This window comes from Hordeum vulgare, chromosome 3H (genome assembly GCF_904849725.1).
Source record: "Hordeum vulgare subsp. vulgare chromosome 3H, MorexV3_pseudomolecules_assembly, whole genome shotgun sequence".
NCBI classification, from domain to species: Eukaryota; Viridiplantae; Streptophyta; class Magnoliopsida; order Poales; family Poaceae; genus Hordeum; species Hordeum vulgare.
The window spans coordinates 531,122,629-531,149,874 of NC_058520.1; the positions used below are offsets into that span (position 1 = coordinate 531,122,629).

General features: G+C 44.5%; 2 protein-coding genes across 2 annotated transcripts; one reads left to right on the top strand and one right to left on the bottom strand.

Moving 5' to 3' along the window:
- Positions 1 to 2,914: 2,914 nt before the first annotated feature.
- Positions 2,915 to 4,185, top strand: LOC123444731. The gene is made up of 3 exons (XM_045121552.1): positions 2,915 to 3,292; positions 3,399 to 3,462; positions 3,707 to 4,185. The coding sequence occupies exons 1-3, from the start codon at positions 3,008 to 3,010 to the stop codon at positions 3,874 to 3,876; spliced, it is 519 nt and encodes a 172-aa protein (XP_044977487.1). The 5' UTR covers positions 2,915 to 3,007; the 3' UTR covers positions 3,877 to 4,185.
- Positions 4,186 to 4,217: 32 nt separating this feature from the next.
- On the bottom strand, positions 4,218 to 6,162 carry LOC123444730 (protein GRAVITROPIC IN THE LIGHT 1-like). Its single transcript, XM_045121551.1, has 2 exons — positions 5,930 to 6,162; positions 4,218 to 5,799 (listed from the first exon to the last, which is right to left on the bottom strand). Exon 2 carries the CDS (start codon positions 5,622 to 5,624, stop codon positions 4,260 to 4,262), a length of 1,365 nt encoding a protein of 454 aa, XP_044977486.1. The 5' UTR covers positions 5,625 to 5,799; positions 5,930 to 6,162; the 3' UTR covers positions 4,218 to 4,259.
- Positions 6,163 to 27,246: the final 21,084 nt, after the last annotated feature.

Here is a 27,246-nt window from a genome sequence, read left to right on the forward strand (position 1 = left end):
AATAATAAACAAAACTAACTGTCGCTTACATAAAGGTTTTATTACGAGATCTCTGGGGTCGTTTTATGATTTTATTTAGTCCCTCGCGTTAGGTAAAAAAAGGTTTCGGTGTTTTGTACAACGCTGAGCCCCAACCAAATTGATACTACTTTTTATGGGTTAGTTTTGTACACAATTATGTTTATTCTCGTACCAGAATACCGGTTATGGTAAGTACCGTTACACTAAGTTAAGACGAGGCACATCATTCATCAGTATAGCTCAGGTAGGGTCCGTAAATGCAGTTTACTCAGCCACAAAATATTATGTTGTGACGCCTTAAGAAATCAAGTCGTGATGAACATAATATTTTTGTTTATGAAATCATACTTTTTTTATATCTACCACACCTGCATAATCTAATAGTTTTTTTCCCGTTGTAACACACGGGCATATTTGCTAGTAGCATATGAATAGAAGAAGCCAGGCTAACATACCCTATTAACAATTTTTTTCCTGACTTTTAATTTCGTTCGTGACATTTCTATTTCCATGAGGAGAAAATCCCTCCACAAATATTCCTGTCCATACAGTCATCAACTAAGGCTAACTCCATTGCGCGATCCCAAACGAACAGACGTTCGTTTTGCCCGAATTCTGTCCGTTTGGGTAGCGAGATGGGGTCGTGTCCGACCCTGTCCTGGCATGCGCGCGCACGGCCGCATCATTTTGCCCCATCCTACCCGCCAGGGCCTAGAATACCCATATTTTCGTATGAAAACAAGTTTGCACATCAACCCAATCGAAATTGTCTCTCTAAATAAAATAGTTTTACAACCAAATCGAAATTGTCTCTAAATAAAATAGTTTTACATCTATTGGTTGCCATTATGTTCCCACATGTGCTCAACCAAGTCATTTTGAAGATTCAAATGAGTGTGACAATCACGCATCTCACGATGGAACTGGACAAATTGTTGGAACGTGACCGGTTCTTGATGCAGGGCTCAACATTTTCACCTTGAAAATCAAATCCTTGGTTGAAGATACTGTCATCACGCTCGTCCTTGACGATCATGTTGTGCATGATCACACAAGCAGTCATCACCTCCCAAAGCTTCCTTTCATCCCATGACAGTGTAGGGTTTCGAACGATACCCCGTCAGGATTGAATCACACGAAAAGCACGTTCCACATCCTTTCTAGCACTCTCTTGTATTTGGGCAAATTTCTTTCTCTTCTCATCTTGGGGGTCCGAGATTGTCTTCACAAAAGTTGACCACTGAGGATATATACCATCAGCTAGATAGTATCCCTTGTTGTACTGGTGCCCGTTGATCTCAAAGTTGACAGGGGGGAGTGGCCTTCTGCAAGCCTTGCGAACACTGGAGAATGCTACAGCACGTTGGTATCATTGAGAGAACATGCCATGTCGAAGAAAGAATGCCATATCCAAAGATCCTACGAAGCCACCGCTTCTAATATGACAGTGCACGCTTTGACATGGCCCTTGTACTGGCCCTGCCAAGCAAATGTACAGTTCTTCCACTCCCAGTGCATACAATCTATGTTGCCAAGCATGCCTGGAAAGCCTCTAGCTGCGTTGGTCGCCAACAATCTCTATGTATCAGCGGTAGTTGGCTGCCTCAAGTACTCAGGGCCAAACACCTCGATCACAGCCTGGCAGAACTTGTACATTGACATCAAACATGTTGTCTCAGTCATACGCACATACTCATCCACCAGATAGCCTGGAATTCCATATGCAAGCATGCGGATGGCCGCGGTGCATTTCTGGTAAAAGGAGAATCCTAGCTTGCCAAGGGCATCCGTCTTGCACTCGAAGTATGGGTCATGAGTAACCACTCCCTCTCGGATACGATTGAACACATGCCTTGCCATACGAAAACGGCGACGGAATTTATCCGGCTTGAAGAGCGGTGTGTTCGCAAAGTAATCGGCATAGAGCAGGGCCTGACCTCTCTCCCTGTTGCGGTTCAGGTTCGGAGCACGACCACGGAGTGACCCCCTGTACCGAGGAAGCTGCCGTTGAATGTGGTCGTGAACCAGCACTGCAGCCACCACAATATCTTCATCATCGGACGACGAATCGTCCGATGAATAGATGAAGTGGTGGAAGAAAAACTCATCACCACTGTCCATACCTTTGCGGGCAAAGTGTCGAACACCTTGCGCTCGTGGCGGCAAGGAGGCCACGATGGTCACCTCGATGCAGGGGTGGTTGGTGGCCGGCTACTGGCCGCTCTGGAGCGCTCGTCGGTAGCTGCCGTGGCCGCCGTGGTACGTCGCATGCGGCCGTATCCACTCTGCCGCCGGCTACAACGGCGATGGCGACGGCCAAACCTCCTCGGATCGACGCCCAAACTACGACGAAAGCGCGAGCGTGGTGGCGGCCATGGCGAGACGGGGTTTGCTATGGACGGCCGGGGGGATGAGGTGGCCGGAGAATAGCGGCGGCGCCGTCGACGGGGCGGGGCGGGAGAGGGGTGGAGGCGTTGGAATCTTTGGGAGTGCTTGTGTCCCCGACACGCGGGCCACGGGCGGACAAGGGCGTGCGGCGAGCGCGTCCGCGCGATGTCCGTTTCCCCCAAACTGGGCGCAAGTTTGGACCGGGATGGATCGAAAACGGACGAAATCCAAACATTTGTCCGTTTGGGTCCGCTCGTTGGGCCGCGGTATTTGTTCGTTCTACCTCAAACGGACGCGTGCGGACAAGATGGGGTCGGGGCGATGGAGTTGGCCTAAACAAGCCACGCTGCCGCAACTCTTCCTGTCCAGTAGACACACCACGCAACGCCGTCCTCTCATCCGAGAACTCTGCTCTCGTTGCATCAGGCCCGCCTTGCACCACGCAGCCCTGTTAACCGCCACAAAACGGCCATGGCGCGCCGTTGCTTGTGCACGCCGAATGCCTCTGCATATATAAGCACTGGGTGCCGATCACTCACCAACTACGCTTCTTCTACCTACGGTGAAGGAGAACCAAGAACCAGCTCTGATCAAAGCCATGGCCATGAGGGCTCTCGCTCTTTCCCCTACCCAGAGCTCCTCATTTGGGCTCCACCAAAGCACGCCCTGCTTCAAGCCAAGCAGCGCCAGCCCTACTAGGTCAGTCAGGGCTTATGCGAAAGCAGATGAGGAGGAGGGGGAGAAGAAGGTGCCCAAGCAGTCCCTGTTTGGGAACATCACCGAGGCGCTGGACTTCTCGCAGGTCCGGTCGGAGAAGGACGCGGAGCTGCTGTACGAGGCCAGGGATTCCATCAAAGATGAAGGGAGGATGACAAGGGAACAGGTACATATAGTCAATCACAAAATGCCCGACAATTTTGAATGATCATTCAGTGAAATCTGCGAGTCTTCCTTATGCTTATGAACTTCTGGTTTGTGTTTGAATTCAGTATGCAGCGCTTCGGAGGAAGATTGGTGGCACCTACAAGGATTTCTTCAAGTCATATGTTGAAGGTACCCTGTCTATACCCTCACAGATACAGAGACGACCTCATGTTTTGTCTACTCTTGATTTCTCACGCAGTACAAATTTGTATACTGCTAGGCAGAATAAACTGCTAGGATTAATATGACGTCATATTGTATAAGAAAATTTTGCCTCACGCGATTTTTTCTACCCATCCTTCCTCTGAGCAAACAACATACAGTAAATCATGTTACTGAATGCTGACAAAATGATTTGTTTCTGAAAATACAGTTGATGGCGAATACGTGGAGGAAGGTTGGGTGGACAAGACCTGCAAAGTTTGCAAGAAAGACACAAGAGGGGAGCCAAGGCAAGTTGACAATCTAGGAAGATATATGCATGTGGCGTGCGCAGAGAACTCGAAACCAACAAACTTCTTTTCCAAACTCTTCGGCAGATGAACTTCTTTTGTACCATCAAACCCGATGTTGTTCGACTCATGGTTAGATAAATAGATGCGTGCTGTAACCTCAAGGTATCAGGATAGTAATGTGTTGTCCATGTGAAATATTTTTTGATGAGCATATATGCACATTCCAGATATATCAAGTAGCACATGAGCAGAGCATGACTCTAGGAGAAAACTAGATGAACCACTGAAAACTATACATATCAGGACGATATACTGCTACAAGTTAACATTATGATGTACTGTATTATCTACCAACAAGTGCTCCTCAAGCCCTAGGCTGAATACAGGAGAAGCTTAACAGAAAGTTTGGCCAACAGACCTACTACTATATAGCTAATTGATTGCTTACCAAATGGTTGTCATATGATGTGTTCAGAAGTCCATTGCGTTAACCTTACACAAGTATACCCTGCATCTGATGACAGTGCACCCAATCTTAAACCCCGGTATGACCGTAAACCCAACACTGAACTTCTCTTCTCTGATAATCTTGGCTGGAGTACTTTCCATGTGCTCCTTCCGAAACTGAACACCAGTCTTGACATAAAACATTTCAGCTCTGGGATTCAGAGCACGAGCAGCTGCGAGTAGTGCCCATGTAAATCTTGCCATCCTCACAAATTTCTGGTAAAATGGCGTCCTTGGATGACCGCCGCTCTCGACAAATGCTCTGTGATCCGAGTTTCCAAAGAAGGAATCCTCCATACTCTGGGGCACAGCAACTAGATACTTTGCTCTGCAGTATCTCCCGAAACTAGAATCTGGATCAGTCATCAGAGCATCAAATGGATCTTTGAAACTCATGATACGGTCAACTGAATCCAGGGATGTATGGTCATGTCTATCCCCCATAAGCATCACGCAAGCAAAATAGGCCTCAACAGCATACTTCTTGTCAGCCCTTCTCTCATATACAACTTGACTGTCGATTGGAAATGTGGATAGGCTGAGGTTCCATCCTGAAACTTTTGTCAAATCAAAGATGTATTTTGCAAAATCATGGATAACCTTCGACGAACGCTCATATAGATCCATGAACACCTCAGTCGACACCCCCTTCCTTATTGTGAAGCATCCTTCTCTGCACGACCCATTACGGCCAATCTTCTCCTCCAGTTCCATGTTCTTCCTCTCCAGCTCGTCCAGCTCGGGCCGTAGCCAACCGATTTCAGAGTCTTTCTTGCAGATGTCAGCCTGCAGGTCCATCACCAAGTCCTGATACTCCTGAATTCTAGAGCTTATATGAGACAGATACCTCGGGTTGCTCCATTCGTTCATATTCACATACAAATCCTGCAAGTTGGCAGCCTCTTCAAGCTCCGACGCAAAACGGTCGCCGGCGATCGCGATCTCTTCAGGATCATACGGCACATGAGCGTTCTGAAGATTGACATAGGCCACCTTCAGGCAAGAAATCGCGTCGAGGAGCTTCTCGACTACCTCTTCCTCGCAGCAGGCGGAGGAGCTCTCAGTTAGGCACTCGTCGTTGTTGTCGGAGGACGACGCCTGGTGCGGGTGGACTTTGAGGTGCGCGCCGTCTTCGCTGCTCTCGCCGGTGGCCGTGCCGGTGCCGGTGGCGTCGGTCTTGGGCTTCTCATGGACGGTCGGCGCGACGCCGACGGAATGCACCTTGCAGATGTCAGAGATGCGCAGCAGCAGGCTGGACGGGGCCCTCTTGGCCTTCCTCGCCGCTGGCTCCGTCGGGGTCGGAGGATTCCGCCGCGCAAGGCGAGACATGGCGGCTTTTTCCGACAGCGAACCTTCTTCCTTCGGGCCGGTGGAGACAGGAAGTCAAACAAACATGCACGGATTCCAAGGAAAATGAAGATCGCGGATTTCGACGAGATTGAGTTCCGTAATAAATTCTGCGAGATCAATGCAAGATTGATTGCAAGAACCTCCGGCCGGTTGCCTGAAACAAAACAAAAGAACTGGTTGATACGGGTTCTTGGTTCAGACGATTGCAAAGCAGAAGAGAAGATCAAAACAAGAACTCTCGATCGTGTAACAACACCACAGTCGTCAGTGGTTAGTCACCGTACCTTTGTCCGCCGGCCGGCGCCGGAAGCTCCACGAACGGCGGAGGTTCTTGCACGGACGGAAGAAGAAGCGAAAAGCCTGCGAGAAGAAGAAGAAGATGCAGCGAGAGTGAGGTGCTGGGCGCGGCAGAATCTTCCGCGTGAGTGGAGGGGTTATGGCTACGGGAGACCTCGTGGGCTCCAATGGATTCGAACGAGAAAAAGGGGCGGATCGAGACGAGGACGGGGGAGGTGGGGGGTGGGAACCACTACTACCACTGCTACTACTTTGGGGCTGGGTTTCTTTTGTAATCCCCAGGCCAGACGCCAGGGGTTTGATCGATGTGAGGGAGGGAGGGGAGGGATGCGGCCGACCGAAGGAAGCGGGGGCTTGGGAAACCCTAGCTAGCCTCGCTCTCTGCGCTGCTTAGGACCAACCAAGACCGTAACTGCTCGTGCCATTAAATTTAGATTTGGACCCTGTAACTGCAGATCTGACTTCCGGCCTTCCATTCCAGATCTTACCGCTGGGACGGAAGGGGGATGTCCAGAGCGGGCGTCACGCTGCAATAAACAAAAGGCCTTTTTTTTTGTGCGTGTTGGCGAAATCTCGTTCTGGGAGAGGTGGTGCGGTGTTTGGGTATGGCGTCCGGCCTTCACTCATTAATGACGGCCTATATAAAAACGAGATTTGCAGTGCTGTTTTTTCTTGAAATGAAGGACGGCATTGGTGGTGCCTGCTTCCACTGATGGCGCACAGCCGTATGTATATTGAATAAATGCCGAACATTGATGTTTTTTTCTTTTTCGGAAGGCCGGGAATTGATGTAGAAGCGGCAAGATCTTTGAAACCCTGCGTGGAAAGGAAATTTACAAGTATAGTGGAGTAGAGAGTTTCATCTTAGACAGTAGAAGATAGAGTCGTGCCTTTTGTTGGCCCCAAAAGATGACACGTGCCTTATTTGGAGAAAGGATCTTTAACTTGTTTGCCCTACATGACACTACGGTCGGTTTGCCCGTTGGACACACATCAGGTGACATGCATGTCACTGTGTGCCTCGCAGCCTCCCATCCACCGCCCAGCCTGCGTCCAACGGACCACATCTTTTCAAGGCAAAACAACTTCCACACACAAAACACATACCAGGTCAGCGCCTCAGCGGTAAAATCTGGCGGCGAAAGCAGGAAAAAGGCGGGCTTTGGCGGGGCGATTCGCCGGTGTCTCCTCGTCTCGCGGCCGACCGCCGCTGTCCAACGTTGCCTCCCGCCGTCGCCGCTGTCACCACTGAGGAGAGGCAGGGACGAGCGCCGTCCGCCGCGGGAACCAGGGCCGAACGCCGCCGTGGGTCGGGGACGAGCGCCGTCCGTCGTGGGAGCCGGGGACGAGCGCCGCCACGAGCAGGGGACCGTTCATCATCGTCAGCGACCACTTCTCAGGTTCCCTCTCTCTCTCTTATTCCATTAGTGCCAGAGGTGGAGCCAGCTTTGAGTCAGCACTATTATTCTCTAAATCTGCTAAGCTTTGTGTCCGGTTTTAACATAGGAGCCAGCTTTGCGATTTTGAGTAAACACTACTTTTCTGAATAATTTTATAACTTGTATACTACAACACTTGCAGCGAGTATTTCCGAATAATTCTATTTACAAATTTGGCAGCGAGTATTGCTGAACAATTCTATTCAGAAATTTGGCAGCACTTGTATACTACTACATCACTTGTAATTCTATTCAAAAATTTGACAGTACTTGTATACTACTACAACACTTGTATACTACTGTTTGAATTTCAGTTAGCTTCTATCTTGTTCCACTAATTTGTATACACCGTGGAATTTGGCAGAATTGTGCGTTGTGCGATGGGATCGATTGACAACAGGATACCCGAAGTTGGTATGCGGTTCAGAAATTCGAATGAGGCTTGGGAGTTCTGGCTGCAATATGGAGGTCACATAGGCTTTGATGTGAGGAAAAGAAATACCATCAAAAGCAGAACTGATGGAACAATCACTTCATGTAGGTTTGTTTGTTCCAATGAAGGCATTCGAAGAAAAAGTCAAATAGATCACGAGCCGAAGCGCATTAGAGCCGAAACAAGAACAAATTGTAAAGTTCGGATGATTGTTTCATTTGATCGAGCGGCCAAATTTTTTGAAGTCACCGAAGTTGATTTTGAACAAATCACCTCCTTCAATTGCCACAAACCCGTCACTTGTTGGCATCACAAAGGAAGATTTCAGATGTGCAAGCTTTAGAGATAGAAACAACCGATGATTCTGAAATTATGCCAAAAGCTTCACATGAGTTTGCATGTCGTCGAGCTGGTGGGAAGTTCAACGTTGGTTACACTTTGACTGACCAAAAGAATCATTTGCGAACCAAGCGGCAACGGGAGATGGCTTATGGACAGGTCGGTAGTATGTTGAAGTTCTTTCGTGACAAGATAGTTGAGAATCCATTATTCCAATATCATTTGCAGTTGGATTGTGAGGAGCATATAGCCAACATATTCTGGGTTAATGCTAAAATGCTACTTGGCTATGCACACTTTGGTGATGTTGTCACTTTTGACACTACATTTGGCACGAACAAAGAGTATATGCCATTTGGTATTTTTCTTGGGCTCAATCAGTTTAGAGAAACAACCATTCTTGATGCTGCATTGATGTTTGATGAACCATATAAAGACAAAGAGAATGTTGACCCAATTGTGCATCAAATAGATGAATTGCTTAGAGCTGCACGACTGAAGAAAAAAGAGGTTTCGACAACAAAATTAAGGAGAAAGAAAACTTGGCTTGATAAGTTACTCAAGGGGAAGCGTATACCATTGAAATCTACCGTGCCGACCAAAACGGGAGAAAATGTATGCTGCAATTGGTACATGATATGTTTTTATTCTTCATTTGTAAACTAATTACTATACTTTTCATTGGCAGCCAAAAAAGAAGAAGGATGGTGTGCAAAAAAAGAAGGATGGTGTGCAAAAAAAGAAGAAGGATGATGTACAGCCGCAAGAGTGCAATGCTATCATGAGTTTCACCCAACTCTTGACAGCTCTGCCTTGTGGTGAGGATGATTTGTTCTAGCATGCAAGCTCGCTAGAAGTATTTTGGACATAGTTAAGTATAGTATTTTGGGCTAACTATAATCGTCTTTTGGGGCCTAAGTGTACAAATCAAATGGCACTAAATGGCTGTTAAGAGCTCACTGAATTCATTGGAAAGTGGTACTCGAGCTTTAAATCATGTACTTCTGAATTACTTGTGATGAAGTGGGTTGTCTGAATCTAAATAGTGATGAAAGGCATGTCTGAATTTCTTATGAATATGAACGTAAACAGTATATTTGTACTGTGAATTACTTACAAACAATATACTGTTGTTTGTAAACAATATATTTGTACTGTTTTGGGACTAAAAGGCTGATGTTTATATTTGTACTGTTGAATTTCTTGTAAACAGTATATTTTCGTTTGTTCAAAACTGAATTTCTTGTAAACAGTATATTGTTTCCAGATTAAAAGGCTGATGTTTATAATTTGTAAACATTATATTTTGTATTGTTCAAAACTAAACATTATATTGTGAATCTCAGTGCAAAAGATTTGTATCTGTATCATATAAAGTTCAAAACTGTGAAGCTTGAGAGTGTCTGGATGTTGTTTTGCCTTGAAAAGATGTGGTCCGTTGGATGCAGGCTGGACAGTGGATGGGAGGCTGCGAGGCACACGGTGACATGCCATTTGCATGTCACCTGATCTGTGTCCTTGCCCGTTGAGTGGCGTAAGAAAATATGAAATTTCGCATGTGGTCAAGTTTTGGTCCTTGTGAGGATTCTGCAGAGGACAATAATACGTTTTCTCTCACTTTGTATCGATTGTCGTAATTCCCCTACACTAGGTGTGAAAACTGGGGAACAAGTGTGTTTATTAATAAGAAATATTGTCAGCAAATAAGCAAGTATCAAGTAAATTTGGGTAATCAAGTATGCCATCAGAACAAATTCACAGGTTCGTAGGGTATTAACAAATCTGCAAGTTCAATACATCGGAATATGTGTGTTGCAGGTTGAAGATTGTGGTTGTACTTTTTGTTGCAATATTGTAACCTTCTTTTGTCATACTATAGAAATTATTGTAATATGTAGTAGATGCAATAAGTAAGTATGTGTGTGCTTAATATTTGTATAGACCCACCCCTATGGGTCTTGGCCCTAGGGGGTAACTTTAAATGAGGCACGGTAACTTGCACATCCGTTGGAGCGCTCGCTTTCCAATAACCTTTATTTGGAAAGTGGCTAAAAACTCCTCAAGTTGCTTGGGTGGATTAATTAGCCCCCCTCCCCCCTAAATTCAAGGGGCGATTCGGGTTGATTATGGTTGGGCCCAGCGCCCTCATGCCTACCCACCCTTCACATCTCCACGCACAAAGTCACACGTGGTGAGCCTCCACAAGAAATCTTATTGGCTAAGCGCTCCACGTTGTCTTGATTTGCTCGTTGGAGAGGCCGAACCCGGAGCGCTCTTTTGGCTTTAAATGTCATCCCGAGTGTCACATGTCTCTAGAGCTAAAGCTGAGGGGAAACAAACTTCTCCTAGAGTTAGAAGAAAAAACCTGAGAAAACCTTGATTTCCCACATTACCCCTATGGGTCTTGGCCCTAGGGGATAACTTTAAATGAGCCACGGTAACTTGAACATGCATTGGAGCTTTCGCTTTCTAATAACCTCGATTTGGAAAGTGTCTAAAAACTCCTCAAGTTGCTTGTGTGGATTAATTAGCACACCCCTAAATTCAAGGGGCGATTAGGGTTGGTTATGGCTAGGCCTAGTGCCGTCATGCCTACCCACCCTTCACATATCCACGCACAAATTCACACATCGTGAGCCTCCACATGAAATCTTATTGGCTAAGTGTTCTGCTATCCCACAGACAACAGCGTCAGAAATTGACACGTTGAGAGAGGCTGGGCTTGCGTTGTTTTTTCCCTTGAAGAGGAAAGGATGATGCAGCACAGGAGCAGTAAGTATTTCCCTCAGTTTGAGAACCAAGGTATCGATCCAGAAGGAGGGTCTCGTCAAGTCCAGAGTACGTGCGCAAACACAAACAAGCTTGCACCCAACGCTTCAAGGGGGTTGTCGATACCTTCAAGATTGTTTGCAAAATGAGATCTGAAGGTGGAAATGCAACGAAGTAAAAAGTGTAAGGCTGAAAATATGGTGTGGAGTAGACCCTGGGGGGCATAGTGTTCACTAGAGGCTTCTCTCAAAATAGCAAGTATCACGGTGGGTGAACAAATTACTGTCGAGCAATTGATAGAACCACGCAAAGTCATGACGATATCTAAGGCAATGATCGTACATATAGGCATCACGTCCGAGACAAGTAGACCGATACTTTCTCCATCTACTACTATTACTCCACACATCGACCGCTATCCAACATGCATCTAGTGTATTGAGTTCATGACGAACAGAGTAACGCCTTAAGCAAGATGACATGATGTAGAGGGATAATCTCAAACCAATGATGAAAACCCCATCTTTTTACCCTTGATGGCAACAACACGATGCGTGCCTCGCTACCCCTTCTGTCACTGGGTGAGGCCACCACACGGTATGAACCCAAAACCAAGCACTTCTCCCATTGCAAGAATCATAGATCTAGTTGGCCAAACAAAACCCACAACTCGAAGAGAATTACAAGGATATGAAATCATGCATAAGAGAGATCAAAAGAAACTCAAATAAGATTCATAGATAATCTGATCATAAATCCACAATTCATCGGATCTCGACAAACACACCGCAAGAGAAGATTACATCGGATAGATCTCCATGAAGATCATGGAGAACTTTGTATTGAAGATCCAAGAGAGAGAAGAAGCCATCTAGTTACTAGCTATGGACCCGTAGGTCTGTGGTGAACTACTCACGCATCATCGGAGAGGTCATGATGTTGATGGAGAATCCCTCCGTGTCCGAATCCCCCCTCCGGTAGGGCACCAGTACGTGCCCCAGATGGGATCTTTCGGAGACAGAAGCTTGCGGCGGCAGAAAAGCGATTACGATGATCTCCTGATTTTTTCTGGAATTTATGGGAATATATAGGCGAAAGTCCTAGGGCAAAGGGCGTCCAGGGGGCCCACAAGCCTGGATGGCGTGGCCCCTGGAAGCGGGGTGGAGGCTTGTGGGGCCCCTGGGGCTCCCCTGCCTTGGCTCCCAAGCTCCTCGATCTTCTTCTGTTCCAAAAAAAATCTTTTCGGGGATTTTCTTTCGTTTGGACTCAGTTTCAAAATCTCCTCTGAAAGGGGTAAACAACATGGAAAAAACAGGAACTGGCACTTGGCACTGAGTTAATAATTTAGTCCCAAAAAATATATAAAAGGCATGCAAAACATCCAAAGTTTGACAAGATAATAGCATGAAACCATCAAAAATTATAGATACGTTGGAGACGTATCAAGCATCCCCAAGCTTAGCTCCTGCTCGTCCTCGAGTAGGGATGTGATAAAGAAAGAATTTTTGATGTGGAATGCTACCTAGCATAGTTGTCCTTTGCAACTTCTTGCACGTGACATGAATGTTCAGATCCGTAAGATTCAAAACAATAGTTTGCTATTGACGTGCAAACAGTAATACTTCAAGCAAACTAGCAAACTAATCATGAACTGTCAAAATAACAAGGCCAAAGAAAGTTATGCCTACAAAATCATATAGTCTGGCTATGCTCCATCATCCTCACACAACTAATGTAAATCATGCACAACCCCGGAATTGGCCAAGTAATTGTTTTCGCACTCTTACTTTCTCAAACTTTTTATAAGTATCACGCAATACATGAGCGCGAGCCATGGATATAGCACTATAGGTGGAATAGAGTGTGGTGGTGGTTGTGAGACAAAAAGGAGGAGATGGTCACACTAACTCGGCGTATCAATAGGCTATGGAGATGCCCAATAATAGATATCATTGTGAATGAGTAGGGATTGCCATACAAGAGATGCACTAGAGCTATAAGTATGTGAAAGCTCAAAAGGAAAACTAGTGGGTGTGCATCCAACTTGCTTGCTCACGAAGACCTAGGGCAATTTTGAGGAAGCCCATCATTGGAATATACAAGCCAAGTTATATAATGAAGATTCCCACTAGCATATGGTAGTGACAAAGCAAGAAGCTCTCAATCATGAAGAACATGGTGCTAACATGAAGCACAAGTGTGGAAAAAGATAGTACCATTGTCCCTTCACTACAGGAATTAGCTTCTTTGCCGTCTGCCATCACAGACGGCAAAGAGTATATCACGGACGACAAAGAGAATATCACAGACGGCAAAGGATCTCACTGTCGGCAAAATTTCTGCGTCAGCCTACGACGGCATTGTAGCTTCTTTGTCGTCTGCCTCACCGAAGCGGACGGCAAAGAGCTTTGCCGTCAACTTTTCATAAGAGCAGTCGACAAAGTGGTCGAGACGGCAGCCGACAGGCGTTGCCTCCATTAGGCGCTAACGGAGGCTTTGTCGTCTGCCTCCCCTCTTCTGTGCCGTCTGCCTCCCCCCTCTTCTTTGCCGTCAGCCTCCCCCTCCTCCTCCCCCCCTCTGTGCCGTCTGCCTCCCCCCTCTTCTTTGTCGTCTCCCTCCCGCCTCTTCTGTGCCGTCTGCCTCCCCCTCTTCTTTGTCGTCAGCCTCCACCTCCTCCTTCCCCCTCCTCTGTGCCCTCTTCTTTACCGTCTGCCCCCCTGGAAGTAGACGGCAAAGATACTATATGGCCAGCTTCTACTGCCCAGGTTGCACAGCTGGGCGCCACGTGGCACCTTTGCCGTCGGTCAGCTGATGGCAAAGGCCTTTGCCATCAGCTGGCAGACGGCAAAGAGCCTATATTGTCACATTTTTTTTATTTTTTCTATTTCACATCACATATACATATAATTCATAGCACATATATGATAAATAGGTCACAACACATATATGATATACATATAAAGCTCATCAATGCCATTTGTTCATCAACGTACATCCCATATATCAAAAGAACCAACACATACAAAATTCATCCATATATACATACATATAGTTGCACATATATTGTTCATCCATATATACATATACATATAGTTCCACATTGTTCATCAACTCAAATAAAAACGGAAACTAAAGCACTCCAATGCCAGCTTCCATGCATGTAGTACATCCAATCTGCAAAATGGGAATAAGAAAGTCAAAAGAAGAAGAACACCAACATATATATGACAAATAAGCTAAATTGAAGAAGAAAGAGAAGAAGCAAGAAGAGAACAAGGAGAATAAAAACAAGAAGGAGGAGGAGGAGAAGGGGAAAGAGAAGGAGGAGGAGGAGGAGAAGAAGAAAAAAGAAGAAGAGAAGAAGAAGGAGAAGAAGGAGGAGAAGAAGGAGGAGAGAAGAAGAAGGAGAAGAAGGAGGGCTCCTTCTCCTTATTCTCCTCCTTCTCCTTCTTCTTCTCTTCTTCTCCTCCTCTTCCTTCTTATTCTCCTTCTCCTTCTCCTTATCTTCTTCTTCTCGTCTTCTTCTTCTTCTTCCTTCTTTTCATTTCTCCTCTTCTCCTCTTCTTGGAGCTAAATTATCTAACTATGTCTTTTTGGAGCTAATGGACTAATTATGTCACTATAGAGGAAAACAAGCTAAGTATATAATATTAATGAGCTAACCAAGGTTCTTATGCCATTTTGAGCTTATAATGTCTTTTAGGAGCTAAATTGGCTAATTATGTCATTGTTGGGGAAATTAAGGCAAGGAGAATATGAAAGAGGAGAAGAAAGAGGAGGACGAGCAGAAGAAGAAGAAATAAAGAAGAAAGAGGAGAAGGAGGAGAAGGACTAGAAGGTCCTTGGCCTTCTCCTTCTCCTCCTCCTCCTCCTCCTCCTCCTCCTCCTCCTCCTCCTTCTCCTTCTTCTCTTCTTCTTCTTCTTCTTTCTTTTCATTTTTCCTATTTCTTCTCCTCTTCTCCTCTTCTTGGAGCTATATTAGCTAACTATGTATTTTTGGAGCTAAATGGGCTAATTATCCAATTTTAGAGGAAAACAAGCTAAGTATATAATATTAATGAGCTAACCAAGGTTCTTATGCCATTTTGAGGTTATTATGTCATTTTGGAGCTAAAATGGGCTAATTATGTCATTGTTGGGGAAATTAAGGCAAGGAGAATATGAAAGAGGAGAAGAAAGAGGAGTAGGAGGAGAAGAAGAAGAAATAAATAAGAAGGAGGAGAAGGACTAGAAGGTCCTTGGCCTTCTCCTCCTTCTCCTTCTCCTTCTCTTCTCTTTATCTTTTCTTTTTGTTCTTCCTTTTCATTTCTCCTCTTCTCCTCTTCTTGGAGCCAAATTAGCTAACTATGTCCTTGTGGAGCTAAATGGGCTAATTATCCCATTTTAGAGGAAAACAAGCTAAGTATATAATATTAATGAGCTAACCAAGGTTCTTATGCCATTTTGAGCTTATTATGGCATTTTGGAGCTAAATGGGCTAATTATGTCATTGTTGGGGAAATTAAGGCAAGGAGAATATGAAAGAGGAGAAGAAAGAGGAGGAGGAGGAGGAGAAGAAGAAGAAATAAAGAAGAAGGAGGAGAAGGAGGAGGAGGAGGAGAAGGACTAGAAGGTCCTTGGCTTTCTCCTCCTTCTCCTCCTGCTCCTCCTCCTTCTTGTTTTTCTCTTCTTCTACTTCTTCTTCTTCTTCTTCTTTCTTCTCATTTTACCTATTTCTTCTCCTCTTCTTAGATCTAAATTAGCTAACTATGTCTTTTTGGAGCTAAATGGGCTAATTATCCCATTTTAGAGCAAAACAAGCTAAGTATATAATATCGATTTTGAGGTTATTATGGCATTTTGGAGCTAATGTCATTGTTGGGGAAATTAAGGCAAGGAGAATATGAAAGAGGAGAAGAAAGAGGAGGAGGAGGATAAGAAGAAGAAATAAATAAGAAGGAGGAGAAGGAGGAGGAGGAGGAGAAGGACTAGAAGGTCCTTGGCCTTGACCTCCTCCTCCTCCTCCTTCTTCGCCTCCTCCTTCTTCTCCTTCTCCTTCTCTTCTCTTTCTCTTCTTCTTTTTGTTCTTCCTTTTCATTTCTCCTCTTCTCCTTTTCTTGGAGCTAAATTAGCGAACTATGTCTTTGTGGAGCTAAATGGGCTAATTATCCCATTTTAGAGGAAAACAAGCTAAGTATATAATATTAATGAGCTAAACAAGGTTCTTATGCCATTTTGAGCTTATTTTGGCATTTTGGAGCTAAATGGGCTAATTATGTCATTGTTGGGGAAATTAAGGCAAGGAGAATATGAAATAGGAGAAGAAAGAGGAGGAGGAGGAGAAGAAGAAGAAATAAAGAAGAAGGAGGAGGAGGAGGAGGAGGAGAAGGACTAGAAGGTCCTTGGCCTTCTCCTCCTCCTCCTCCTCCTCCTCCTCCTTCTTCTTCTTCTCTTCTTCTTCTTCTTCTCTTCTTCTTCTTCTTCTTTCTTTTCATTTTTCCCATTTCTTCTCCTCTTCTCCTCTTCTTGGAGCTGAATTAGATAACTATGTCTTTTTGGAGATAAATGGTCTAATTATCCCATTTTAGAGGAAAACAAGCTAAGTATATAATATTTATGAGATAACCAAGGTTCTTATTCCATTTTGAGGTTATTATGGATTTTGGAGCTAAATGGGCTAATTATGTCATTGTTGGGGAAATTAAGGCAATGAGAATATGAAAGATGAGAAGAAAGATGAGGAGGAGGAGAAGAAGGAGGAGAAGGAGGAGGAGGAGGAGAAGGACTAGAAGTTCCTTGGCCTTCTCCTCCTTCTCCTCCTCCTCTTCCTTCTCCTTCTTCTCTTCTTCTTCTTATTCTTTCTTTTCATTTTTCATATTTCTTCTCCTTTTCTCCTCTTCTTGGAGCTAAATTAGCTAACTATGTCTTTTTGGAGCTAAATGGGCTAATTATCCCATTTTAGAGGAAAACAAGCTAAGTATATAATATTAATGAGCTAACCAAGGTTCTTATGCCATTTTGAGGTTATTATGGCATTTTGGAGCTAAATGGGCTAATTATGTCATTGTTGGGGAAATTAAGGCAAGGAGAATATGAAAGAGGAGAAGAAAGAGGAGGAGGAGAAGAAGAAGAAGAAATAAAGAAGAAGGAGGAGAAGGAGGAGGAGGAGAAGGACTAGAAGGTCCTTGGCCTTCTCCTCCTTCTCCTCCTCCTCCTCCTCCTCCTTCTTCTCTTCTTCTTCTTCTTCTTTCTTTTCATTTTTCCTATTTCTTCTCCTCTTTTCCTCTTCTTGGAGCTGAATTAGCTAACTATGTCTTTTTGGAGATAAATGGGATAATTATCCCATTTTAGAGGAAAACAAGCTAAGTATATAATATTAATGAGCTAACCAAGGTTCTTATTGTTGGAGAACGTCGCATGGGAAACAAAATTTTCCTACGCGCACGAAGACCTATCATGGTGATGTCCATCTACGAGAGGGGATTTCCGATCTACGTACCCTTGTAGATCGCACACAGAAGCGTTAAGAAACGCGGTTGATGTAGTGGAACGTCCTCACGTCCCTCGATCCGCCCCGCAAACCGTCCCGCGATCAGTCCCACGATCTAGTGCCGAACAGACGGAACCTCCGCGTTCAGCACACGTACAGCTCGATGATGATCTCGGCCTTCTTGATCCAACAAGAGAGACGGAGAGGTAGATGAGTTCTCCGGCAGCGTGACGGCGCTCGTGAGGTTGGTGGTGATCTAATCTCAGCAGGTCTCCGCCCGAGCTCCGCAGAAACGCGATCTAGAGGAAAAACCATGGAGGTATGTGGTCGGGCTGCCGTGGCAAAAGTTGTCTCAAATCAGCCCTAAAACATCCGTATATATAGGGGGAAGAGGGGGAGCCTTGCCTTGGGGTTCAAGGGGCCCCAAGGGGGTCGGCCGAGCCAAGGGGGGAGTCCTCCCCTTCCAAACCGAATCCAACTAGGTTTGGAAGGAGGAGTCCTTCCCCCTTTTTCCCACCTCCTCTTTTTTTTTCTCTTTGATTTTCTTCCTATGGCGCATAGGGCCTTCTTGGGCTGTCCCACCAGCCCACTAAGGGCTGGTGCGCCACCCCCAAGGCCTATGGGCTTCCCCGGGGTGGGTTGCCCCCCCGGTGAACACCCGGAACCCATTCGTCATTCCCGGTACATTCCCGGTAACTCCGAAAACCTTCCGGTAATCAAATGAGGTCATCCTATATATCAATCTTCGTTTCCGGACCATTCCGGAAACCTCCGTGACGTCCGTGATCTCATCCGGGACTCCGAACAACATCCGGTAACCAACCATATAACTCAAATACGCATAAAACAACGTCGAACCTTAAGTGTGCAGACCCTGCGGGTTCGAGAACTATGTAGACATGACCCGAGTGACTCCTCGGTCAATATCCAATAGCGGGACGTGGATGCCCATATTGGATCCTACGTATTCGATGAAGATCTTATCGTTTGAACCTCAGTGCCAAGGATTCATATAATCCCGTATGTCATTCCCTTTGACCTTCGGTATGTTACTTGCCCGAGATTCGATCGTCAGTATCCGCATACCTATTTCAATATTGTTTATCGGTAAGTCTCTTTACTCGTTCCGTAATACAAGATCCCGCAACTTACACTAAGTCACATTGCTTGCAAGGCTTGTGTGTGATGTTGTATTACCGAGTGGGCCCCGAGATACCTCTCCGTCACACTGAGTGACAAATCCCAGCCTCGATCCATACTAACTCAACGAACACCTTCAGAGATACCTGTAGAGCATCTTTATAGTCACCCAGTTACGTTGTGACGTTTGATACACACAAAGCATTCCTCCGGTGTCAGTGAGTTATATGATCTCATGGTCATAGGAACAAATACTTGACACGCAGAAAACAGTAGCAACAAAATGACACGATCAACATGCTACGTCTATTAGTTTGGGTCTAGTCCATCACACGATTCTCCTAATGATGTGATCCCGTTATCAAGTGACAACACTTGCCTATGGTCAGGAAACCTTGACCATCTTTGATCAACGAGCTAGTCAACTAGAGGCTTACTAGGGACAGTGTTTTGTCTATGTATCCACACATGCACTGTGTTTCCAATCAATACAATTATAGCATGGATAATAAACGATTATCATGAACAAAGAAATATAATAACAACTAATTATTACTGCCTCTAGGGCATATTTCCAACAGTCTCCCACTTGCACTAGAGTCAATAATCTAGTTCACATCACCATGTGATTCCAACGAATCCAACACCCATATATTTATGGGGTCTGATCACGTCTTGCTCGTGAGAGAGGTTTTAGTCAACGGTTCTGAAACTTTCAGGTTCGTGTGTTATTTACAAATCTTTATGTCATCTTATAGATGCTGCTACTATGTGCTATTCGGAAATACTCCAAATATCTACTCTACTATACGAATCTATTTCACTACTGATAGTTATTCGGATTAGTGTCAAAGCTTGCATCGACATAACCCTTTACGACGAACTCTTTAACCACCTCCATAATCGAGAAAAATTCCTTAGTCCATTAGTTACCAAGGATAAATTTTGACCGCTGCTAGTGATTCAATCATGGATCACTCTCTGTACCTCTCAACAGACTTTGACTCAAGGCACACATCAGGTGCGGTACCCAGCATGGCATACTTCAGAGTCTACGGCTAAGGCATAGAAGACGACCTTCGTCTATTCTCTTTATTCTGCCGTGGTCGGGTTTTGAGTCTTACTCAAATTCACACCTTACAACGCAACCAAGAACTCCTTATTTGCTGATCTATTTTGAACTCCTTCAAAAACTTGTCAAGGCATGCATCTTGTTGAAACTTCCATTAAGCGCTTTCGATCTATCTCCATAGATCTTTGATGCTCAACGTTCAAGTAGCGCAATCCAGGTACTCCTTTAAAAACTCCTTTCAAACAACCTTGTATGCTTTACAGAAATTCTACATTACTTCTGATCCACAATATGTCAACCACATATACTTATCAGAAATTCTATAGTGCTCCCACTCACTTCTTTGGAAATACAAGTTTCTCATAAACCTTGTACAAACCCAAAATCTTTGATCACCTCATCAAAGTGTATATTCCAATTCCGAGATGCTTGCACCAGTCCATTGAAGGATCACTGGAGCTTGCATACTTGTTAGTATCTTTAGGATCGACAAAACCTTCTGGTTGTATCACATACAATTTTTCTCAAGGAAGCCGTCGAGGAAACAATGTTTTGACATCCTGTGTGCAATATTTCAAAAAATAATGCAACAACTACTAACATAATTCTAACAGACTTTTAGCATCGCTACGAGTGAGAAAGTCTCACCATAGTCAACTGTTTGATCATGTCGGAAACATCTTTGCGACAAGTCGAGCTTTTCTTAATAGTGACTGATCACCATCATCGTGTGTCTTCCTTTTAAAGATCCATCTTTACTCAACAGTCCTATGACCATCAAGTAGTTCTTCCAAAGTCTACACTTTGTTTTCATACATGGATCCTCTCTCGGATTTCATGGCTTCCAGCCATTTGTCGGAATCCGGGCCCACCATTGCTTTCTCCATAACTCATAGGTTCACTGTTGCTTAACAACATGACCTCCAAGACAGGGTTACCGTACCACTCTGCAGCAGTACGCGACCTTGTCAACCTACGAGGCTTGTAGTAACTTGATCCGATGCTCGATGATCACCATCATCAGCTTTCACTTCAATTTGTATAGGCGCCACAAGAACAACTTCCTGCGCCCTGCTACACACTGGTTGAAGTGATGGTTCAATAACCTCATCAAGTTCTACCACCCTCCCACTCAATTCTTTCAAGAGAAACCTTTCCTCGAGAAAGGATCCGTTTCTAGAAACAAACACTTTGCTTTCGGATCTGAGATAGGAGATGTACCCAACTGTTTTGGATATCCTATGAAGATGCATTTATCCGCTTTGGGTTCGAACTTATCAGACTGAAACTTTTTCACATAAGTGTCGAAGCCCCAAACTTTCAAGAAATGACAGTTTAGATTTCTCCAAACCTCAGTCTATACTGTGTCATCTCAACGGAAATACGCGGTGCCCTATTTAAAGTGAATGCGGTTGTCTCTAATGCATAACCCGTAAACGATAGTGGTAATTCGATAAAAGACATCATAGCATGCACCATACCAAATAGTGCGTGGCTATGACATTCAGACACATCATCACACTATGATGTTCCAGGTGGCATGAACTGCGAAACAATTCCCACATTGTCTTAACTGCGTACCAAAACTCGTAACTCAGATATTCATTTCTATGATCATGTCGTAGACAGTTTATCCTCTTGTTACGACGAACTTCACTCCGAAACAGAATTGAACTTTTTCAATATTTCAGACTTGTGATTCATTAAGTAAATACTCCTGTATGTACTCAAAGCGTCAGTGAAGTAAGAACATAATGATATCCACTGCGTGCCTTAGCACTTATTGGACTGCACACATCAAAAATGTATCACTTCCAACAAGTTACTATCTTGTTTCATCTCAATGAAAATAAGGCCTTGCTCATGTGGTATGATTTGCATGTCACTAGTGATTCAAAATCAAGTGAGTATAAAGATCCATCAGCATGGAGCCTCTTCATGCACTTTATACCAACATGACTCAAGCGGCAGTGCCACAAGTAAGTGGTACTATCATCATTACCTCGTATCTTTTGGCACCAATATCATGAACATGTGTAACACTACGATCGAGATTCAATAAACCATTGAAGGTGATTATTCAAGAAAATAGAGTAACCATTATTATCTTTAAATGAATAATCGTATTGCAATAAACACGATCCAATCATGTTCGTGCTTAACGCAAGCACCAAATAACAATTATTTAGGTTTAACACCAATCCCGATGGTAGAGGGAGCGTGCGACGTTTTGATCATATCAATCTTGGAAACACTTCCAACACGTATCGTCACCTCGCCTTTAGCTAGTCTCCGTTTATGTCGTAGCTATCATTTCGTGTTACTAATCACTTAGCAACCGAACCAGTATCCAATACCCTCATGCTACTAGGAGTACTAATAAAGTACACATCATGTATATCAAATATACTTCTTTCGACTTTTGCCAGCCTACTTATCTACCAAGTATCTAGAGTTGCTCCGCCTCAGTGACTGTTCCCCTCATTACAGAAGCACTTAGTCTCAGGTTTGGGTTTAATCTTGGGTCTCTTCATTAGTGCAGCAACTGTTTTGCCGTTTCACGAAGTATCCCTTCTAGCCCTTGCCTTTCTCGAAACTTAGTGGTTTTACTAACCATCAACTATTGACGCTCCTTCTTGATTTCTACTTTCGCAGTGTCAAACATCGCGAATCACTCAGAGATCATTGTATCTATCCTTGATATGTTATAGTTCATCACGAAGCTCTCACAGCTTGGTGGCAGTGACTTTGGAGAACTATCACTATCTCATCTGGAAGATTAACCCCCACTTGATTCAAGCGATTGTCGTACTCAGACAATCTGAGCACACGCTCAACGATTGAGCTTTTCTCCTTAACTTTGTGGACAAAGAATCTTGTCGGAGGTCTCGTACCTCTTAACAAGGGCACGAGCATGAAATCACAATTTCATCTCTTTAGAACATCACTTATGTTCCGTGACGTTTCAAAACTTCTTCGGCGCCTTGCTTCTAAGCCATTAAGTATTTTGCACTGAACTATCGTGTAGTCATCAGAAACGTGTATGTCGGATGTTCACAGCATCCACAGACGACGCTCGAGGTGCAGCACACTGAGTGGTGCATTAAGGACTTAAGCCTTCTGCGCAACAACGAGGACAATCCTCTTCAAAGTTTGCTACTATCAACTTTCAACTAAATTTTCTCTAGGAACATATAAAAACAGTAGAGCTATAGCGCAAGCTATATCGTAATTCGTAAAGACCATTAGACTATGTTCATGACAATTAGTTCAATTAATCATATTACTTAAGAACTCCCACTCAAAAAGTACATCTCTCTTGTCATTTGAGTGGTACATGATCCAAATCCACTATCTCAAGTCCGATCATCACGTGAGTCGAGAATAGTTTCAGTGGTAAGCATCTCTGTGCTAATCATATGAACTATACAATTCATGCTCGACCTTTCGGTCTCATGTGTTCCGAGGCCATGTCTGCACATGCTAGGCTCGTCAAGCTTAACCCGAGTGTTCCGCGTGTGCAACTGTTTTGCACCCGTTGTATGTGAACGTTGAGTCTATCACACCCGATCATCACGTGGTGTCTCGAAACGAAGAACTGTCGCAATGGTGCACAGTCGGGGAGAACACAATTTTGTCTTGAAATTTTAGTGAGAGATCACCTCATAATGCTACCGTCGTTCTAAGCAAGATAAGGTGCATAAAGGATTAACATCACATGCAATTCATAAGTGACATGATATGGCCATCATCATGCGCTTCTTGATCTCCATCACCAAAGCACCGACACGATCTTCTTGTCACCGGCGTCACACCATGATCTCCATCATCATGATCTCCATCAACGTGTCGCCATCGGGGTTGTCGTGCTACTCATGCTATTACTACTAAAGCTACGTCCTAGCAATATAGTAAACGCATCTGCAAGCACAAACGTTAGTTTAAAGACAACCCTATGGCTCCTGCCGGTTGCCGTACCATCGACGTGCAAGTCGATATTAACTATTACAACATGATCATCTCATACATACAATATATCACATCACATCGTTGGCCATATCACATCACAAGCATACCCTGCAAAAACAAGTTAGACGTCCTCTAATTTTGTTGTTGCATGTTTTACGTGGTGACCATGGGTATCTAGTAGGATCGCATCTTACTTACGCAAACACCACAACGGAGATATATGAATTGCTATTTAACCTCATCCAAGGACCTCCTCGGTCAAATCCGATTCAACTAAAGTTGGAGAAACTGACACTTGCCAGTCATCTTTGAGCAACGGGGTTACTCGTAGCGATGAAACCAGTCTCTCGTAAGCGTACGAGTAATGTCGGTCCAAGCCGCTTCAATCCAACAATACCGCAGAATCAAGAAAAGACTAAGGAGGGCAGCAAAATGCACATCACCGCCCACAAAAACTTTTGTGTTCTACTCGAGAAGACATCTACGCATGAACCTAGCTCATGATGCCACTGTTGGAGAACGTCGCATGGGAAACAAAATTTTCCTACGCGCACGAAGACCTATCATGGTGATGTCCATCTACGAGAGGGGATTTATGACCTACGTACCCTTGTAGATCGCACAGCAGAAGCGTTAAGAAACACGGTTGATGTAGTGGAACGTCCTCACGTCCCTCGATCCGCCCCGCGGACCGTCCCGCGATCAGTCCCACGATCTAGTGCCGAACGGACGACACCTCCGTGTTCAGCACACGTACAGCTCGACGATGATCTCGGCCTTCTTGATCCAGCAAGAGAGACGGAGAGGTAGATGAGTTCTCCGGCAGCGTGACGGCGCTCCGGAGGTTGGTGGTGATCTAATCTCAGCAGGTCTCCGCCCGAGCTCCGCAGAAACGCGATCTAGAGGAAAAACCATGGAGGTATGTGGTCGGGCTGCCGTGGCAAAAGTTTTCTGAAATCAGCCCTAAAACATCCGTATATATAGGGGGAAGAGGGGGAGCCTTGCCTTGGGGTTCAAGGGGCCCCAAGGGGGTCGGCCGAGCCAAGGGGGGAGTCCTCCCCTTCCAAACCGAATCCAACTAGGTTTGGAAGGAGGAGTCCTTCCCCCATCTTCCCACCTCCTCCTTTTTTTTCTTTTCTCTTTGATTTTCTTCCTATGGCGCATAGGGCCTTCTTGGGCTGTCCCACCAGCCCACTAAGGGCTGGTGCGCCACCCCCAAGGCCTATGGGCTTCCCCGGGGTGGGTTGCCCCCCCGGTGAACACCCGGAACCCATTCGTCATTCCCGGTACATTCCCGGTAACTCCGAAAACCTTCCGGTAATCAAATGAGGTCATCCTATATATCAATCTTCGTTTCCGGACCATTCTGGAAACCCTCGTGACGTTCGTGATCTCATCCGGGACTGCGAACAACATTCGGTAACCAACCATATAACTCAAATACGCATAAAACAACGTCGAACCTTAAGTGTGCAGACCCTGCGGGTTCGAGAACTATGTAGACATGACCCGAGTGACTCCTCGGTCAATATCCAATAGTGGGACCTGGATGCCCATATTGGATCCTACATATTCGATGAAGATCTTATCGTTTGAACCTCAGTGCCAAGGATTCATATAATCCCGTATGTCATTCCCTTTGTCCTTCGGTATGTTACTTGCCCGAGATTCGATCGTCAGTATCCGCATACCTATTTCAATATTGTTTATCGGTAAGTCTCTTTACTCGTTCCGTAATACAAGATCCCGCAACTTACACTAAGTCACATTGCTTGCAAGGCTTGTGTGTGATGTTGTATTACCGAGTGGGCCCCGAGATACCTCTCCGTCACACTGAGTGACAAATCCCAGCCTCGATCCATACTAACTCAACGAACACCTTCAGAGATACCTGTAGAGCATCTTTATAGTCACCCAGTTACGTTGTGACGTTTGATACACACAAAGCATTCCTCCGGTGTCAGTGAGTTATATGATCTCATGGTCATAGGAACAAATACTTGACACGCAGAAAACAGTAGCAACAAAATGACACGATCAACATGCTACGTCTATTAGTTTGGGTCTAGTCCATCACACGATTCTCCTAATGATGTGATCCCGTTATCAAGTGACAACACTTGCCTATGGTCAGGAAACCTTGACCATCTTTGATCAACGAGCTAGTCAACTAGAGGCTTACTATGGACAGTGTTTTGTCTATGTATCCACACATGCACTGTGTTTCCAATCAATACAATTATAGGATGGATAATAAACGATTATCATGAACAAGGAAATATAATAACAACTAATTATTACTGCCTCTAGGGCATATTTCCAACACTTATGCCATTTTGAGGTTATTATGGCATTTTGGAGCTAAATGGGCTAATTATGTCATTGTTGGGGAAATTAAGGCAAGGAGAATATGAAAGAGGATAAGAAAGAGGAGAATAAAGAGGAGGAGGAGGAGAAGAAGAATAAATAAAGAAGAAGTAGGAGAAGGAGGAGGAGGAGAAGGACTAGAAGGTCCTTGTCCTTCTCCTCCTTCTCCTCCTCCTTCTCCTTCTTCTCTTCTTCTGCTTCTTCTTTCTTTTCATTTTTCCTATTTCTTCTCCTTTTCTCCTCTTCTTGGAGCTAAATTAGCTAACGACATCTTTTTGGAGCTAAATGGGCTAATTTTCCCATTTTAGAGGAAAACAAGCTAAGTATATAATATTAATGAGCTAACCAAGGTTCTTATGCCATTTTGAGGTTATTATGGCATTTTGGAGCTAAATGGGCTAATTATGTCATTGTTTGGGAAATTAAGGCAAGGAGAATATGAAAGAGGAGAAGAAAGAGGAGGAGGAGGAGAAGAAGAAGAAATAAAGAAGAAGGAGGAGAAGGAGGAGGAGGAGGAGAAGGACTAGAAGGTCCTTGGCCTTCTCCTCTTTCTCCTCGTCCTCCTCGTCCTCCTTCTTCTCCTTCTCCTTCTCTTCTCTTTCTCTTCTTCTTTTTTTTCTTCCTTTTTATTTCTCCTATTCTCCTCTTATTGGAGCTAAATTAGCTAACTATGTCTTTTTGGTGCTAAATGAGCTAATTATCCCATTTTAGAGGAAAACAAGCTAAGTATATAATATTAATGAGCTAACCAAGGTTCTAATGCCATTTTAAGCTTATTATGGCATTTTGGAGCTAAATGGGCTAATTATGTCATTGTTGGGGAAATTAAGGCAAGGATAATATGAAAGAGGAGAGGAAATAGGAGGAGGAGGAGAAGAAGAAGAAATAAAGAAGGAGGAGAAGGAGGAGGAGGAGGAGAAGGACTAGAAGGTCCTTGGCCTTCTCCTCCTCCTCCTCCTTCTTCTTCTCTTCTTCTTCTTCTTCTTTCTTTTCATTTTTCCTATTTCTTCTTCTCTTCTCCTCTTCTTGGAGCTAAATTAGCTAACTATGTCTTTTTGGAGCTAAATGGGCTAATTATGTCATTGTTGGGGAAATTAAGGCAAGGAGAATATGAAAGGGGAGAAGAGAAATTTACCATAGTGGTCATCAAGGAGGAGAAACACTTGGAGAAGGGTCGTGCGATGCCGCTCGGGAGTTATTCTGCAGAATAGATATTTTGCAGTGTCTCAGTTAGCATGATGACACTCAATTATTAATACTAGTTTATAATTAAACTCACCGTGGCAAGCAAAGAGAAGACGGGCATC

Bases quoted from the DNA above. Each gene is read 5' to 3' on its own strand.
- LOC123444731 (XM_045121552.1), top strand. From the start codon at position 3,008: ATGGCCATGAGGGCTCTCGCTCTTTCCCCTACCCAGAGCTCCTCATTT. The intron at 3,293-3,398 runs GTACATATAGTC...GTTTGAATTCAG, and splicing joins GGAGGATGACAAGGGAACAG to TATGCAGCGCTTCGGAGGAA. The intron at 3,463-3,706 runs GTACCCTGTCTA...CTGAAAATACAG, and splicing joins CTTCAAGTCATATGTTGAAG to TTGATGGCGAATACGTGGAG.
- LOC123444730 (XM_045121551.1), bottom strand. From the start codon at position 5,624: ATGTCTCGCCTTGCGCGGCGGAATCCTCCGACCCCGACGGAGCCAGCG.